The sequence below is a fragment of the Maniola jurtina genome, chromosome 1 (assembly GCF_905333055.1).
Source record: "Maniola jurtina chromosome 1, ilManJurt1.1, whole genome shotgun sequence".
Taxonomy (NCBI): domain Eukaryota; kingdom Metazoa; phylum Arthropoda; class Insecta; order Lepidoptera; family Nymphalidae; genus Maniola; species Maniola jurtina.
The window spans coordinates 4,039,920-4,058,043 of NC_060029.1; the positions used below are offsets into that span (position 1 = coordinate 4,039,920).

The window sequence follows — 18,124 nt, forward strand, 5'->3', positions numbered from 1 at the left end:
CATTATTCTTCGCGATTCAAGAATGGGGCGAGCACTCGTGGGAGTCTCTCACGATTTTATTGCGGATATAAATTTTTTGTTTGGTCTAATTAACACTTTTTGTTACAGCTTTTACCTTAATTGTTTCGGATTGGATTGCTAATTTTAAGTTGTCAAAATAGGAAAGAACAATCACTTTGGCAGGCCGCCTTTCCGCCAAAGATGTTACAGTGAGGATAATATGTCCATAGTGAGGATGCCAAGCGACGGGCGTTTCATGACGTTGTGAAAACCTGAACTCACCAACGTTAATAAAGTCGATAGAAGCGGGCTAACTTGGAAAAGGCATGAGGTTATTAGCTATTCTTAGCTATGACAGCTCGGAAAATGAAGCGATTTTTCGGAGGGTTTCACACGCACAGATAAGCATTGATAGGAAAAAGTTAAGATATAAGAAAAAGTTTTGTGTTCGAAAGCTTAAAGACAAATGTAGCGAAAAATCACCAGTGGAATTATGCGCGCTGAAACTTTCTTTGACGTTTTATTCACACAAATGATACCTACTTATGGTGCATTACTTATGATTCTATATGAAAATCCTTCCGCGGTGTTCGGCGCACGATTTTCCACTAGATATCTTCTGATGTTATGAATATTTATTTTGTTTTGTACAGATCAGTGCCGGTTTTACTTACGGTGCAAAGTATGCAGCGTACATGGGTTGAGGGCGCCGTGTCGAGCGCCGCTAGTGACGCCTCTGAAGAGATTATGTCGCTCACGACGCTCTCTCTTTAAAAATTAAATATACATATTTGAATTGCCGATAAAGTTGTGCTTTATTATTCTTCCCCCCTCCCTTCTAAGGGCCGGGGCACATATGGCGGAGCGCAGCGCAGAGCATTTTTCACAGTCAAAATATTATCGATATTATCCTCATTGAAATACTATCTAAAATCAATTGTGCATCCGTGCGGATACTTGCGCATCCGCGCGCAGTCCCGCGCGTGCTCGTGCATTATCTGGTACAAATTCACGCGATTAGAAAACTTCGCGGGCATGCTCTGCGCTGTGCTCCGCCATATGTGCGCCGGCCCTAAGAAATGCTTTTTACTCGTCTGTCCCGTGGGTTTACGGGAGGCGTACCGCATTGAGAAGTATACGGGCTATTGCTTCTCAACAACAATTGTTGCATCATTTGCACATCAATTTCAGATCACTGATGATGATGAGAATAATATTATAGGAACTAGGTACTTCATAGTCGAACTAAAGGTGCTTAACCTGAGATGGGAACTGGGATGTAAATTAAAAGCCAAGGATCATTGTGACTCATGTTTACAACCACGCACAAATACAACTTTTATTTTAAGCAAAATACAACAAACATACGAAAAATTGTCTCCAAACATGGCATAACATCAATAATTTTACAAGTTAACATATATATTTTATATATAGTTATATGTATAAATAAATACAATTTGTTTATTCTGTTAAATTTTTAATGATAGCGTTATTATTAAATTTAGGTTATTCCGTTCAGTTTGCGTCCGCTTTGTATACAAAATTAACATAAGTAAAGCCTGGCCAGAAAATAAAGTACCTCGCAATATTGTGGAAAACCCGTGGAACTAATATACCTAAACAAGACCATTTATACTAGTGGCGGCCCCAGAGCAAGTTTTATATTTCTGGTCTGGTTTTAAGTGGGTAGGATTTATACTTTTTTACTTTTACTTAAAGTAAAACTGCTCTAGAGTCTAGGCGCGACTTAGAAGTAACTCAATTTTTTTTACGGACGGAAGCAACGTTCAGGTTACTTCCATTTAAGCGCCGGCCACACAGGCCGCGTATGCATCGCGTAAGCGTAGACGTAGCGCGTACCATTGCGTTGTAATTTATGGAACTGTATGAGACATGGCATACCGCTTGCGTGGCATGAACGTTCGCGTAGACGTAATGCGTGCAGATATGTCTACGGATTCAAGCACGTGTATGTGCTTGGTTTAAATCGGCTTTTAGTTTTACTTTAACCGCACGTAAGGATTCAACTCACTATTTTTGTTTCGTCATTTTAATAAATAACAGATTAGAATAAAATTAATAATTACACACACATCCGAGAGACATGTAAAACCCGCAAGAAACGTCTTCAGTAGGTGAAATTGTGGGTGACAACAGCAGCAACGGGCGCGTCGCAAAATATGTCCGTGCATGCGTACGTTCCCATCAACCCCAATCTCCGGGGTCAATGCCCCATCTAAGACTAGGCATTGACCCCGCGGCATCTGTCTACGCAACGTTCGTTGACCTCTAGCGTCAGTTAGATGTTTTATTTGTTTTGTTTACCTAGATACTTTAGTCTGTGTTTTTCATTTGCCAAGAACGGAAAAAATTATTATTGCTTATTACTAATACGTTTATTTATTTTTGCATTGATTCTTATTTACCTACCAATCTATCTTTATTTGTTACAACGTTATTAAATAGTTTTAAATTTATTTTATAATAAATTGTTTAATATTAGTTATTCTACTTACATAGAACAGTTTAATTTGGACGTTTACGTTCTATTGAAGAAACATTATTGTGAAAAACATTAATTTACTTAATTTGTTTTGGACGGATTTTTATAAATTAATAATACATAACATTATAATATTACCTATATTAGAGCTTAGGTAATTTTATTTATAAATCTTAAACTCTTTATATTCAGTAATCATTAATATACTTAATAATCGTATAAATTAACTTTTAAAACGGACTGCCTCAAATCAAAACTTAGTAAGTGCCAAATTGTAACATCTGAAATCACACAAATTAGAACATTGTATGTCGAATAAAGCATAATATTAAGTGCCCTGCACAATGCACATGATGATAAATATGAAAACTTTAGTACTATGTATATAAATTTTAATATCCACACAATTACACAATGTGAACACAATTTTTTTTTTATTCAAGCATCCATATAATATTAAATACATCGCCAAAAAGCGAGACCAACTATTACTAAGCATTATAAAAGTCCCTAAATCCTTAAAAGGTAATTTGGACATAGTCCTGAAGCACTAGTGTAACTTTTCATGTTAACGTTAACTCTGCGTAAATCTGTCATTTAGTATGGACGGAAAAGGGATAGAAAATTCTTTTTAAATTCTTTTTCTCTTTCCCGACGATACTGTAAAGTTACACTATCCTCTCTCGGCCCTAATTCTCTAACATTACTGCATTTTATGAGGTCACATTGGGCACCTCTTCATACAGAAACTGACGTTTGACATTACGAATTGCAGTTACGAGTGTGATGAGGCAAACAAACTGCTGTGTGTTGCAACATCTCTGGTTGCTGCCATGATGATAGACCAATCCTGGCGTATCTAAGAATCAAACAAACTACTATGTTGTCGCAACGCATTCTGGATTGGGATGCCGACTGACCAATAGTATCTCGGCCGTTACAGTGCATCAGAAAGCAACTACGACGGGCTAAGATAGTGTGCCCACATGCATATAAGTCGGATCATCGTATGTCGCACAACACAATAATTTGGTAGGCCGCAAGCTGTCGTAGTGAGTAAGAGCCTATGATTATAATTTTCATGCTAAAACGTGACACTATCGATATTTCTATTTCACCCGGATTGATCGTTGCTTGTTCATGTTGGTGAGCATAAGGGAAATGTATGAAGTGAGCAAATCGTCCATTTTATAACCGAGAGACGTTTCGCAGAGCAGCTTGGAGCCGCGCACGAGGTTGCCTATCGTCATGTGGAAGTATGTGTTACCAGATGACCAGTTTGAAATCCTTGTGAACGGATGTGTGACCAGAATATCCTGAAAATTTAAGACAACTTATTAGAATCACAAAGTATTTTAGGCAAAAATGCATCAGATAAAAGTCCCAGAATTTTGGAAAAATGGGAATGTCGCGTTTGTGTCACATGGACATCTTTCCAGGAATTTTAAATGATATAAATAAACAAGGGCCATATATAAATGATTTTAAATATCATTATTTTATACAAGTACTGTAAATTATTGTTATTAATCATTTCCAAAAAAGATGCTCAAAAAATAGCCATGAATTTTGGCAAAAATCCGATTGTTCTCAAACAAAATATCGGAGATAAGCGCAAACAATTTTTTGTCCAAAATTACCTTTGACTGTGGATGAATTAAGCTAACACCATGCTTGTTGATGGCGATCAGTAGTAACTCCGGATAGTTAGGCTCCGTGGTTTGCTTCACCTCGAAGAAGGCCGAGCCGAAGGTAGGCCACCGATATATGACCTTGAGGAAAGTAATCTTGGCATCTTCGGGTGTCATTCCAGCGTCCTGGTTGTACGATGCCACTATTGCTCGCTTCCAGTCGGCCGAACTTTGCAGCTTGATTAGGTCTGCTGGTACTAACTCACGAATCATTTGTCTGCAATGAAATGTAAGAGTTCTGATAATTGATAACTTGACAATGGTGCCTTCTAAAAGGACCAAAAAGAAGGCGCAACGGGATCTATTTTAAAGCTGCATCCCTTGTTCAAAAGATTGGGTCAAGAGAGGAGGCGCTGGTTTGTTGTAAAATGTGTAACAAAAATAATTATGGTTCGCTCATGAGAATTTACATAAAACGTGTTACGTGACATACTTCAGAGTCGGATGAAATTGGATTAAAAGAAAATTGAACTTACGGGATAGCCTGCAGCTCCTGCTTGTTGTCACCGAAGCGTGCCCTATAGGCTAAAGCAGCTAGTCGTGCAGCTTCTTCACGCCCGCAGCGGTGGTAGCCACGTAGGAGTTTTGGCAACTCTTGGTGGAAATGGAATATCACATCCGCGGCTCGGTCTTTACCCGGCACTGTATTTGTCCATAATTTTTTCATGAAGAACACCTGAGAGATAGTATTTGTGTTAGCTGTTGCAGTCGATTTTTTAAATTACTTTTGACTACTAAGAAATAGAAAGCAGAAACACTGAATTATACCTTATAGTTATTAACTCACCTGATACGTGAATTGGGGTGTTATGCCATCTCTTGTTGGTCGTGCTTTTTTGATCCAATCAGTTAGGTGGCGCACGAAGTCGAAGAAAAAGTCACCTTCTGGCACTGATATAACTTTATCAGCTATTTTAACAAATAAACTAAAACCTTCACTAGATCTGAGATTCAGTCTCTGTGCAATGTTTTGACAAAAGTCCTTTGCCCTCGTTGATGAATCGACTTCAAATGCTTCATCTGTGTCATCGGGGAAATATACCTTGTGGAATATTTGGGTGGTTTTGTGTTGAATTGCTTCTACTTCCACTTGATGAGGGGGATACTTTCTTTGGCCGTTCCGTAAAGTTTTCTGGAGTCTTTGCAAGGAATCTTGGGCTATTGGATATCTTCTTGTCCTAAGGAATAAAGTTAATTCTCTTAGTAGACCTTGACTACACGCGAATAATCCAGTAGCAAGCCACATCAGTTCCCACCCTCTTTCTTCAGACATTCTGTTTCTATTATCAGTCAATTGTTTCATGATTTGGCAATATATTTCGTCTCTTAAAATTTCGTGTTTTAGTGGGCCATCAAAAATATGATCTGTATATTCGTTCCCTATTCGAGGACGTTTTGAAGGAAGGTCCCCCATATATTTGACAATAGCTGCGAAAGCAAAACAAGCTTCTTCTGCTAATTCTTCTTTGGCCTGCAATTTCTTTAGTAAAGGTTGCTTGATAGGCTCCCGGGAATGTCGCCATAATTCTTCAGCTCCTCTTTTCGCTGTCGACAATGTCAGGGCTTTAGATGTTGTACGCTTTGGTGGTAATCTGAAGTGATCCAAAGCATATTCTAACAAAGTATGCGGTTTGTCCCTGGTTTCTGTTCCGTTAAATGTGCTAGTAGGTGCACGCCGACCATGTGATGCACCTTCTTGACAAAACAGAGTCAAAATTTCTGCAGGAGGCTTAGTGAGAGCGGGAAGCACGTATACGGTTTCTGCAGGAAAATCTCCTCTTTCCATAGTTCTTTCACAACGACCGATACACCATCCATTATTTAGCACCGATTCTCCTGTACTGTCCTCTTCTAAAATAATCAGATCTCCTTTTTGGAAAGTCAAAAAACTAGAACCCTCTCCTGGCGCTTTGTAATCTTGTAAGGCGATAACAAATTTTGATCTTTTCTTGAGGCCTTCTAAGAAATAAACAACGAGATCACGAATGTCCTCAGCATTTGGACTTTGGAATGTAAACTCTTCACCACGAACCGTAGACAAGCTAAAGGTTTGTGTAAACACTTTATTAGTTTTTTGACTTGCAACTGTTGTTATTTCTGGGAACGATAATTCAAGTAAAACTTGTTCCTGATCATCGACAACATAAACTCCAGTCCAGTTGACCGCAATAATTACGTCGTTCTTAGGCAAATTAGGTCCTGAATTTCTATATGCTTCGTAGAACCTCGAGAATAGTAAAGGCCATTTGAATTTTGCGTAGCTAACTACGTCTTCTTTCACTCTATATGCAGGAACTTTTTCTTTGACGTAGTAACTCTTTTTGTATGCTTGTACTACAAGTGCACCCCATCGATCAACGGCTTTTTCAACCCCTGTCAGACAGTAATCTGGGATGTAATTTGGCAATAATGTGTAAAGGCGTTCTGTGTTCATATCCTGTCCATATTCTATGTAATACTGCTGGGCGGCAATCATTGCTAAGTCTTCTTCTTTATCGCATCTGTACTCTCCAAATTTTACCCCTCTAACTACTTGTTGATAGATTAGATTAGTTGCCACTTGATCTTCTGTAGGATCATGCCATGGAGCAAATATTTCCTTTCTGAAGAATAGTCTCCACGGGGCATTTCGTTCCTGCGCTCCTTGTTCTTTGGCATACTGTTCACACTGTGATATTGCATCCATTACGTGATCACCTCCACTGCCAAGTGAACTGACTTTATCAAATAGTGCTATGTATAAGGAAAAACCAAACTGGTCACGTAAGGCGATTTTATCTGACAATTGATTGCATAATTCTCTTGCAGTAGTCGCTGAATCGGCTAACAATGTTTTCGTGTTACCGTCCATGAAAGTAATGGGCAACATTATAGGTTTCTTAGATTTTGTTGCTTGTAGCTCTAACCAGGATGGCGGTTGATTTCTTGTCCCATTGTTAAAAGTTCTCTTAAGGCGGTCTTCACAATAAGGCGCATAACCAGGAGGGCCTTCTCTTATAAATGCTCTAAGATAGTTTACAAATTTTTCACTAGGAGCAAAACACCCGACACACAATGATAATAAAATCCAACCACGTGCGTGCGATGACTTGGATGGGTTATTTGTTAACTGTTTGCATATCTGGCAGTATATTTCATCCCTCAACTCGGCGCGCAAAATTCCATGTCCGATTATAAAATGGAGTTTCTCTAAATTTGATGTCGGTCGGGATTCAAGCCACGATTGATAACTATCAGCTGTATACTCCTCATCCTAAAAATAGATAAAGGTTTTAGTAAAAGTGTATTTTATTAGAATAGGGTTTTATTAAATGCAAGGTCAATACTATATTACCTGTAACTTCCGTCTGACATCTTCCCCGAGTTTATTTTTCCTCTTCAGTGTTAGTGAAACGAGTTTATGTCTTATCGATCTTGGCTTTTGTTTGTTAAGATAAGCTTCAGGGTCAACGCCCATCATTTGCGCTTCCTGGAATTCTTTCGATCTGATAAAGTTTCGGCCTAGTGTTGCAGTTACTTTCGACATCACTGAGGTATTATCTCTGTCCATAGTGTGGTATCTTGGTTCTGGAAGATCTCCAGTAAAACGTAGAATAGTAATCCATAATGCTTGGGCAGCCTGAAATGTATACATAGATATTAATAGCTATTATTTTAGAAGAACATTAAACTTATCAAGTTTTTCCACTTATCTACGAATTCGATTTTAAAGTAAACGGTACAATTACAAAGCAATTAGTTGTGTTTGTTTATCGTAAAAATAAGTTTGTTAATCGTGGCATAGAAAATTGGGTTGTAATAATGCATTACCTATGTATAAACATCACGATTCTCTAAGATATTAAAATAGAATTTTGATTATCAAATTACTTACTAATTGATCTCCCTGTGTGTGTAAAGGCAACAATGGATGTTTCAGTGGTTTTCTAGAGTACTGATGTGTAACGTTGCCTTGGAAATAAGTTGCAGCAAATTTTTGGAACTTAAATTCTGAAAGGTCCTCTTCATCTTCTGATGTTGTTTGCATTGGCGTCACCATCTGTAAAATATTTTATTTTGCAAAGTATTATATCGTGTCTAATATCGTTTTACGATAGCTTTTTAAAACAGACAATGCCCATAATCTATCTGTACAATGGACAGTAAGTACACAGTACTTCGATGTTTGATATCTAGTCTTAGAATTTGGAATTAAACTTATTTGATTCGAAAGGCTACTATTATTTTCACCGCCTATATTGCTTCTTGATCATCAGTCTTAATGCCCTTCAAAATCTCATACGTCATTACATTATATTTTTATCAGAGTTTTTTTGAATCATTATTTTTCGTCTTTTGATCTACACTAATCTCTTAAACTAAAATATTTATAAGCAGTACCTACCGTAGTTAGGAGTTTTGTGAAGAGGATATCATTACTACTTATTCGATGTGTTAATTTTATTAGGTTTAGACACTTTTGTGCAACCGAATTAGCACCATTCGATCTACTTCGTGTTTGTTTATTGAAGTATGTGTATGTGTTTGTTTACCTCTTGTTGATCAGCTCTTAGTTGCGGTAGATCACTAAACACTGACGTGTCTTTAGGCGCTGGTGCTTCACTACTGGAATCTGGTAAGAAGTCGAACATCGCTTCCACTAGTTTACTGTCATCAACAGGCTCGTCCTGTTTTCTTGCTGCTTCTTGTAATAAAGTCCTCTTCGCTTCTAATTGTCGCTTTTCTTCAAGAGCCAATTCAGCCTCGCGACGCTCCAACTCATACATGCGTTCCTGTTAAAACAATATATTTTTGTTACAAAACCTTATTTTTATATAATATCTAGTACTATGTTTAGATGTTGTTCTTCCAGTTTGCTGGCTGGATCATGACAGTCGATGGTGAAATGAATTTTTCTGTTTCGTTTTGCTCTCAAAGTTATCCAGTTTCTACCTGCATACAAGCTAGAGTAATCCAATTACGAGATTATCCGTTTAGTGTTATGTTACATTTGGCACGTAAATAAGTAGATTATAAGACAAGTAGTGAAAGTTGTAAGATGACATACATCGGCTATACTTGCCCAGCTATCTAGTTTCCTTTTAAAGTCACAATTATTGAAATAATCATCGAACGGACTAATGGTTTCATAAGTATAATTAGACCACATTTTTTCAAACAAAACTCGTTAAAAATTGGCACGACCGATCAGTTATAGCGTTGAAATCTAAACTAAAATAAGTTGGGTTCGGTTAACTTGATTGCACTGTACCGAGCGTTACCCAACTGCATCCAGGTCGCTAGTAATTGAATAACAACCTACATGGTCGATTAGGATCGACAGAATTACGTAAACTTCGGATGTATCAGGTGTAAGGTTTTAGGTAATCCAGTGTTAAAATTTTTAGTACCTAATTCTAATACCGTTTTGGTCCATTTGTTTTTATTACTACCTACTCGTTCTTTATGTATTTTATATTATATAAGTAAATTGTTTTGTTGATAGAATAAAAATACTCAATCGAAAATTCTTTTTGATGTAAGTATTAATACAAAATATAATTAAATTCAAATTGTGTAAAAAAGTAAAAAAGTATAGTGACAAATTGTAACTAATTTTACATTATATACCTACTTAATATAAAATATTTACGGTTTAACTCATTATCTTTATAAGAAGTTATGTTTGAAAAATGGCAAATTTATTTTAGTTTTATCATAAAGTATTAATTTTATAACGTTTAACAAAAGTTAAATTTTGTCAGTTACCAGGTTCACACTGTGAGCCGACTAGTCTACGACCTTATTCAATTTTGTATGGAATATTGAAATTTAAAAGCTTGCGTTAAATAATTATAATATTAACAAACGAAATATAGCAAAGGTTGAATTCTTTTTTTTCTGTCAATTACCGGCTTACAAAAAAAAGTGGAGTGGATCTTTTTGATAACTACCTAATTTCAACTTTATGTTCTTTGATATACAGTTGAAATTGGTACACGATACACGATAATAAAACATGGAGTTGATTGATCTCGCCGGGGTTAGCTGCGCAATGTCGCCGTAGGTAGGTACGCAAAATTAAATAAAGCTTTTTTTGACGACTTTGCCTGTTAAATGAATTTAAGCATTCTGCCTGATAGCCTTACACCTACACCGACGATAAAATTTGAGCCTCAATAGCTCAACGGTTATAGGAGTGGACTGAAATCCGAAACGTCGACGGTTCAAACCCCACCCGTTGCACTATTGTCGTACCCACTCCTAGCACAAGCTTTACGCTTAGTTGGAGGGGAAAGGGGAATGTTAGTCATAATTCAAATGGCTAATATTCTTTAAAAAAAATAAAAAAAATAGGTACTAATAATTTTGCTTAGATTAAGTACTACTTAGCTAGACGATGTAAAATTATAAAATATTTCCGTTACAAAAAAATTAATAAAAATAACCTAATGTAAAAATTTATAAAAATACCCTAACAGCATACCTTTAAGCTAGGTTTAAAAACCAAGTTTTTCCGCAAATCCACAAAACCAAACATTTCAGTTAAAATCCAAAAGAAATCTAACGAAATAAAAATTTTATATGTACCTACCTAACTACACTGCATAATGTTATGTTTTCTGATGTAATCAGTAAAGATCAATGGTAAGATATAATTATTTTGTCGACAATACACTTTTCTTTACAACCACACTCTCATTAGAATCTAGAATGATAGTAATCTACTCGATCAGCGATAGTAAAGCAATTAAAATTACATTATTTTGCAATATTTTTAGAATTCCGCAATCAAATTACTTATGTAACTAAATTTTATGTTTAACCAAGTTAAATTATAGGTAGCTAAGATAGATGCAGCGCAAGTAAAAATTGCTTAAAACATTTTTAGGGTTCCGTAATAAATAAACCAAACCGGATTTGCCATTATTGTCTGGCCGTCAGAAACTAGATTTTGATCTGTAATTTTTTTTATATAAATAAAAGATTATTTATTTATTTAAGCATCATCTAAGCCTGCGCGTCCAAAGCGTCTACGAAGCGGAAACGTCTGCCATGCGGCGATCGCCTCCCATGGCGCCAGCTACGCAACCACTAAACCTGCACAATCCCGAATCTATATGTCATATAGATTCGGGTCGTGGACGCTCCCGCATCCCACATCATGACACGCAGGTATGATCGTAGGCTCATTCGGAACAGTAGGATTACTAACGATGTCATTCGCATACTATTCAGTTGGTCGGACAGAGGTAAGTTGCTACCGAAAAATGTTTTGCTTGAAATGGTAATAATAAAATCTTGTTCCGCCACAAACTCAATCTTTATTATATTAATAATTATAATTTAATGTTTACAAGAAGACATACTTTTTACGACGATCATGTGGAACGAAACATCGAATCTCGAATATCGAATGACAGAAAAACATCCTACAAAAATAGAACATTATTTTTGTCTTAAGTTTTTCTTGATGTAATGAGATTACATATATTATGTTCCAATACGCGCCCTTAATCCATTACATCGCAACTGACATAGTATGCCCTTAACTTATTACAGTGTAATATAAACACGCCCTTACATCGCGCCCTCAATCTATTACATTGTAATATAAACACGCCTTTACAATTTTCTGTCAATCAGATAAAAGAAATAAAACTGTCGAAAATATTTGATTACAAAATAAATTAAACTATAAACCAGTTCTACGGCAAGCTCATAATATTCCAATTACAATATTATGCCCTATGTATGCTCCTGTAAGGGTTAATATGAGATTTTACATTTTTGCAACGTTGGTGGAATTCGAATTGAGTCAAAGTAAAATGGACTCTATAAGGCTTGTTTTAAAACTCATACACCAACACATACAACTGTATAGATACATCTACAGCTATGGTCCCAAGTAGAAATCTTGCGAAATAAAAATCTGTGGCACTCAACATCGATCATCTATACCTAAGTCAATTTTCTTGACGATATTGTTTTTCCACGTTCGAATTTTATCAACGTTGCGCGTTAGGTACCTAATAGACTACAGGCCCATGTTCAAAAATGGATGGGTCATATGAACCACCAGGTGACGTATACAGGACGATATAAGAGCATAAAATAATAAGATTCAGCACTATGCCGTCACTTGTAAGCTGTCCAACAGAGTGCTGGTGAGAATTCAAAAGTGCAGGTAGAGTGAGTACATTTTGGTCATATATTTTTGTACGGCATTTTTACCATCGATAGATCCATGAAAAATAATAAGAAAGCGCGCAGTGCCGTAAAAAAATGGTGCTCCACAAAGTCAGTAAATTTTTTGATTTTCTGACAATTTCCAGGATAAATTTGGTCATTTAATTCTGTACGGCATTAGTTTCATACTGTTTCAATACAGCCTCTAATCCATTATTCCGCAACGCCGTACAAAAATCATGCGACAAGGGGAAAAAATTGAGGGTAGCAACCCCCTCTCTTTCCGTGGTCCGGGGGGTGATTTGAAACAACATAAAATTAATTTATTTTGAAAGTGTTTTATGCATAGATAATATTTTTTTACATGCCGTACATTTTCGTAGGTCCAAAGGTTTGTAGAGGATGTGGATATTATATACACACCCGTTCACTTCAGTTAGACGGCATAGTGATTTTATCATATTATCAATTGTTCTCTTCAAAAATATGTTAATGCCGTACAGTATCAGATGGCCATAAAGTACTACACCTTTAAAATGGTAGCGTCATTTTCATCAGCCTAAAAGATATGGTCTGCATTAAAATGTACGGCATAATTTTTCCCTAATTTATTTATCTTAATACTATTTAAAACAAGGGAAAAGCGTAGATAATTGCTATATTTTATTAATCTATGAATATTTAAACTTTTGCAATAATTTGAAAAATTTCAGTTTTTGTATTTCTTTATAATTTTTTTTAGAACAGTTTCTTTTGAACGGCAATACTATATAACAATAGTATTTTACACTATCATGTTAAAAAAAAAGTTGCCGTACAGAGTCAAATGATTTTACAGCTTTAAAAATCAAGTATACCATGAAATTAAGATAATTATTGATACACATTCAAATGAACACTAATTTTTTGACGGCATTATTTTTAATAGTACTTTTGAGTGCTAGATAATGTTTTGGAACCAAAGCCGTACTTTTTCAAATCACCCCCCGGACCACGGAAAGAGAGGGGGTTGCTACCCTCAATTTTTTCCCCTTGTCGTATGATTTTTGTACGGCGTTGCGGAATAATGGATTAGAGGCTGTATTGAAACAGTATGAAACTAATGCCGTACATAATTAAATGACCAAATTTATCCTGGAAATTATCAGAAAATCAAAAAATTTACTGACTTTGTGGCGCACCATTTTTTTACGGCACTGCGCGCTTTCTTATTATTTTTCATGGATCTATCGATGGTAAAAATGCCGTACAAAAATATATGACCAAAATGTACTCACTCTACCTGCACTTTTGAATTCTCACCAGCACTCTGTTGGACAGCTTACAAGTGACGGCATAGTGCTGAATCTTATTATTTTATGCTCTTATATCGTCCTGTATACGTCACCTGGTGGTTCATATGACCCATCCATTTTTGAACATGGGCCTGTAGTCTATAAATTTAAAACCTTACTTCTTTCAGCATAACGAACTGTCAAACTACCTTTTCACTTTTTCTACTTCTATTGAACATACTGTAGGTACACGGAATTAAAAAAAAACAATATTCACTTACCCTGTAGTTCTGTTCCGCAATCTCCTTAGCACGCGTGTTGCCCTGGTGCTGCAACCTCTGCTCTTCCTGCCTGCGCAGTCGCAAGGCCTCGTTGTGGGCGATGGCTTCTTGCTTCAGTCGCCGGTAGCGCCGCATGGCGATCAGACGCCGAGCGTGGCTCTGGATCTTGACGATTGCCCACATCTTGTGACCGTAGGAGCGACGCACTAGGTAACCACGTGCTGCAGCCTGAATAGATTTGACCAAAATTATTTTCAACCAGGTGAATCTCGCGACTTCATTCATTAGGTTGTTTTTTAATTCCGCGGAAACACTTAGATTTTCCAGGACAAAAACGGCATCTGTATTAATTCAGGGTATAAGCTATCTCTATTCCACAGCCATGTAGAACCGGGACGACAAGAAACTTATTTTTAAAGGGTATGCGTAAGTACCTAAGAGATGCCATCCGCATTTGGAAGATTTTTTGCACTGAAAAATCTCATTCTGTAATGTCATCAGTATAAGGAATTAGTAAACAGTGCCTTTATTTTCCAAAAAGAAACCAGACATCATGCGAATGTGAAAATGGGTCTTGGTGCTTTAAAAATCCGTACGCGCAGTTTTAGATGCCCAACGTGAATACATAGTATTTCTTAAAAATCTGTTCTCATAATGTGACATTTTACTGGTAGGTACTTACTTGTAACGAAACAATGTGTCCACGTAAATGTCGGAACCGATGAGCCAGCACTCTCGCACGAATCAGTGCTTGCAACCTCGCATACCCCACCTTCATCCTGTTATACCGAATTCTTTGCAGCTTCCCTCGCCAATGCCGCTGAATCAAAACGGCAGCTGCTCTCATTTTTAAAAATCTTCTCCTGTACACCCACCCTCGAATGGACCTTTGTAGTATCAATATTTTCCTCGTTAGCACTCTATCTCTTTCTTGCTCAAGGAACAAGTCATGTGCGTCTTTCAGAAAGACTTTGGTATGACCCAACTGGTAGTCAGATTTACCGAGCACTGTAGCACAAATCTTCGCGGTTGCAGCCCGGCAGTCTGTCTTATGGGCCGGAGGCACTCCTGATATCAAAAATCTGTATCTTTCAACGAACTCTTTAAAACTGTGCCGAATTGGATATCCGGCTCTCCTAATTCGAATGGTTTCCATCATTCCAGAATACCTCAGTTGTCTACAGCAGAGGCCTCGATCGAACATCATTGGCTTCTTAAATTCATTTGGCTTTATACAACGAATGAAGAATGGCTGGCAGGTGCCTAAAGTTCTCATTAACAAGTCCAAAGATTTCTTGAACTGAGTCGATAGCGTTGGGGTTCGTTTTCGTGTTTCAGATCCCATGATAATGTCTTCCTGGAATATTTGTTGGAGGAACTTATTTGTTGAAATATGAATCAACTGTAACAAGTCAGCGCTAAAAGTGTCTCGATTCTTTTCAAGGAAACCACGAGTATCGTAGAAGACTACACCGGCGAAATGGTTCAAACCGAAGCTTGTGTTTATATCAGATTTCGGTTTGAGGTAGTTTCTGTGAAAGCCGTGAGTTTTATGTAGTTTAGCTAGCATAGTTTGATCTGTGCCTTTCGGAAATTTTGATTCCTCATCTATTAAAGCCATTATGTTCAACTGTTTCAGGGCAATCAAATCTAAGGCGTCTTGATTGTCGACGAATTCTATATGTTGCCAATTTATGCCCTCGTGATTGTATTCTTCTTGTTCTAGTTTGAAAATATGTCGGACAAAGAACTGTTGGAGATTTTCGTTGGCAAAATTTATACAGAACTGCTCGAAACTGTTATGATCAAAATTTTCGAAACCGAATATATCGAGAACCCCTATAGCCGTCCGCATGGTTGCTTTGGGTTTATAAATGGCTGCATTTATTTTTCGTACGATGGTCACGAACAGGCGCCCGTAAATTCCTTTGACAAAAGCATCTCTAATATCAACAGACTGCTCTCTACTCAGTGTTGACACAACGGTTTCTCCGTGAGCAAATAATGTTTTTCTTGTTAAGGCTTGGATCAACGTCTGAGTTGGCACTCCTAATAAACTTGCTACTCTTTTAACATTAGCTTGTTCTATGATTTCAGTTGCATCTAAATTGTCTACGACAGTTGCTTCGTATTTGATGTTACCACAGTGCAATACAGCGGCTAACAGTTTTAATATATCCCATATTTCGGATTCGGTAAATAGCAAAACTTTCATCGCAGACCGGATATCCGCAAATTCCGCTGCATCGTCTCTGCCTTCACACGTGAAGCTGTTACCCTGAAAACAATATTTTTTTAATTATTTCAAAAACAATCTCTACAAATATGCTTAATTTGAATAAATTTTTGCAATTTCATTTTTAAATACCGTCTTACCATGTCTGGTAAACTAATACTTACTCCTGATAAATACCGGTATTCTGAAGGTTCCCCTAAGTCTAGCTTTTTCTTTTCTTCTTTAGATAGACCAGCTAATAAGCAATAGAATACATGATAGTTCCTTTCGTCGGTCCCTTGGAAGACTATTCTAGATTTTTCTAATAAGTATTGTTCTATTTTGGCACCCTCTATAACACCATTGCTGTTGAAGTGGATGTCTATGTATTTTCCGAAACGGGACGAGTTGTCGTTACGCACGGTTTTTGCATTACCGAAGGCTTCTAGAATTGGATTGGCTTCCAGGATCTGAAAAGGAAATGATATTGGTTAAAAACTGAAATGTATACGACAAATATTCATTTCGTTTTTTGTGCTTATCGATTGCATTGTAGCATGACTCAAATTACAACTGGGTTGTTATTATAGTGTATTTATTCGTGACTCGTGGACCGTTAACAAGTTTATTTAAGCAAAACCGACGCTCGATTGATTTTTTTGAGAGACTAGTCCGGGAACATTTACAGCAATCATAATTTATACACTTCTGTTAGCAGACAGCTATTACTCATACGTTCATCAATCACTATTCTAGAATCAAGATATTACAAAAACTGAAGAACAGAAGAAATTGCATCTAGTAACATGTCCACGTATCTTATAATGCAATAACTTGTGACTTGCCACAAATAAAAACATATTTTGAGACACAATAAATTATAATTCGACTCGCACAGTATACTGCGGCCTGAAATCCAACAATCGCCTCTCTTTCTATAGCGTATTCTCTTATATCTTAAGTATATTATCTCTTTCTCTCACACTTATGAGTTTAGATTTACGCGGGATCCGTCGTCGCCTAGGTATATATATCTCAGGATCTCAGGTCCACGTCAAGACATGATCAAAATACCTAATAGTCTTCGCCTTAGATTGCTCCAGATTTTTTGTCCAGGTTTAGACCAGGTTAAGGATTGTAAACCGATTTCATAGTTTTCACAGGGAGCAAATGCCATCCGACCCTAACAATGTATTACGTTTCGTACCTGTTGTTCTATCCAAGAATGTTTCCCACTAATAGCTGCGAGGTACTGCAGAATCAATTTAGTGGATTCAGTCTTGCCTGCTCCTGATTCACCACTGATGACAATGCACTGATCCTGGCCATATCGACGCATGTGCGCATACGCGTTGTCGCCTATAGCGAAGATGTGTGGCGGCAGTTCGCCAATTTTTCTTTCTTTGTATAACTTAATTTGGTCCGCTGTGTAAATTGGTAATATTTGGTATGGATTCACCGCTACCAATATTGAACCCGTATAAGTCTGAAAACAAGAAACATTTTTATCAAACGAACTTGAAAGTGCAACTTTATTAAATAGTAGTTAGATCATCTTAGACTGCATCTAACAATTCAATCAATCAATCGACAATATAGAAATGAAGATTTATAGAAATCAAGGTAATGGTATCCTGATAAGATGCTTTCGAACAACTAATGATCACTCTCGAATTTGTCAGATCTTCCTTTCTAATTCTAGCAATGATTATCTTGTAGCAAGCAGTTTCCACACTGGCAGTATATAGGTACGTAAATCCCTTATGGCTTATAACATTAGATTTTGTGGTAAAGTTAAAAATTAAACTCACAACTTATACGATATATACTTAATGTACCGGATGAGGAAATCCCGAAGGATGCCAGCTCCATGCGAGCGGCTCAGTGAGATCATGTACTCAATGCCATGCACAGAGGTCGCATGCATGGCCTTGATGCGGCGCTTTGCACTTCCTTGATTATTCTTTATAACCTAGAATTTCCCATCA

At 37.0% G+C, this 18,124-nt stretch overlaps 1 protein-coding gene across 2 annotated transcripts in view; it reads right to left on the bottom strand.

The window, feature by feature from the left end:
- Nucleotides 1-1,298: 1,298 nt before the first annotated feature.
- The window catches only part of LOC123867970 (myosin-VIIa), a 45,077-nt gene continuing 28,251 nt past the window's right edge, over nucleotides 1,299-18,124 (bottom strand). For both annotated transcript variants that reach the window (XM_045910305.1, XM_045910314.1), the window contains exons 4-14: nucleotides 17,344-17,622; nucleotides 16,322-16,606; nucleotides 14,604-16,199; nucleotides 13,922-14,149; nucleotides 8,730-8,969; nucleotides 8,072-8,236; nucleotides 7,532-7,816; nucleotides 4,985-7,450; nucleotides 4,674-4,873; nucleotides 4,147-4,414; nucleotides 1,299-3,822 (exon numbers count right to left, since the gene is read on the bottom strand). In XM_045910305.1, coding sequence (XP_045766261.1) covers nucleotides 3,616-3,822; nucleotides 4,147-4,414; nucleotides 4,674-4,873; nucleotides 4,985-7,450; nucleotides 7,532-7,816; nucleotides 8,072-8,236; nucleotides 8,730-8,969; nucleotides 13,922-14,149; nucleotides 14,604-16,199; nucleotides 16,322-16,606; nucleotides 17,344-17,622 — 6,219 coding nt within the window. In that variant the 3' untranslated portion in view covers nucleotides 1,299-3,615. The remainder of the gene's footprint in view (nucleotides 3,823-4,146; nucleotides 4,415-4,673; nucleotides 4,874-4,984; nucleotides 7,451-7,531; nucleotides 7,817-8,071; nucleotides 8,237-8,729; nucleotides 8,970-13,921; nucleotides 14,150-14,603; nucleotides 16,200-16,321; nucleotides 16,607-17,343; nucleotides 17,623-18,124) is intronic.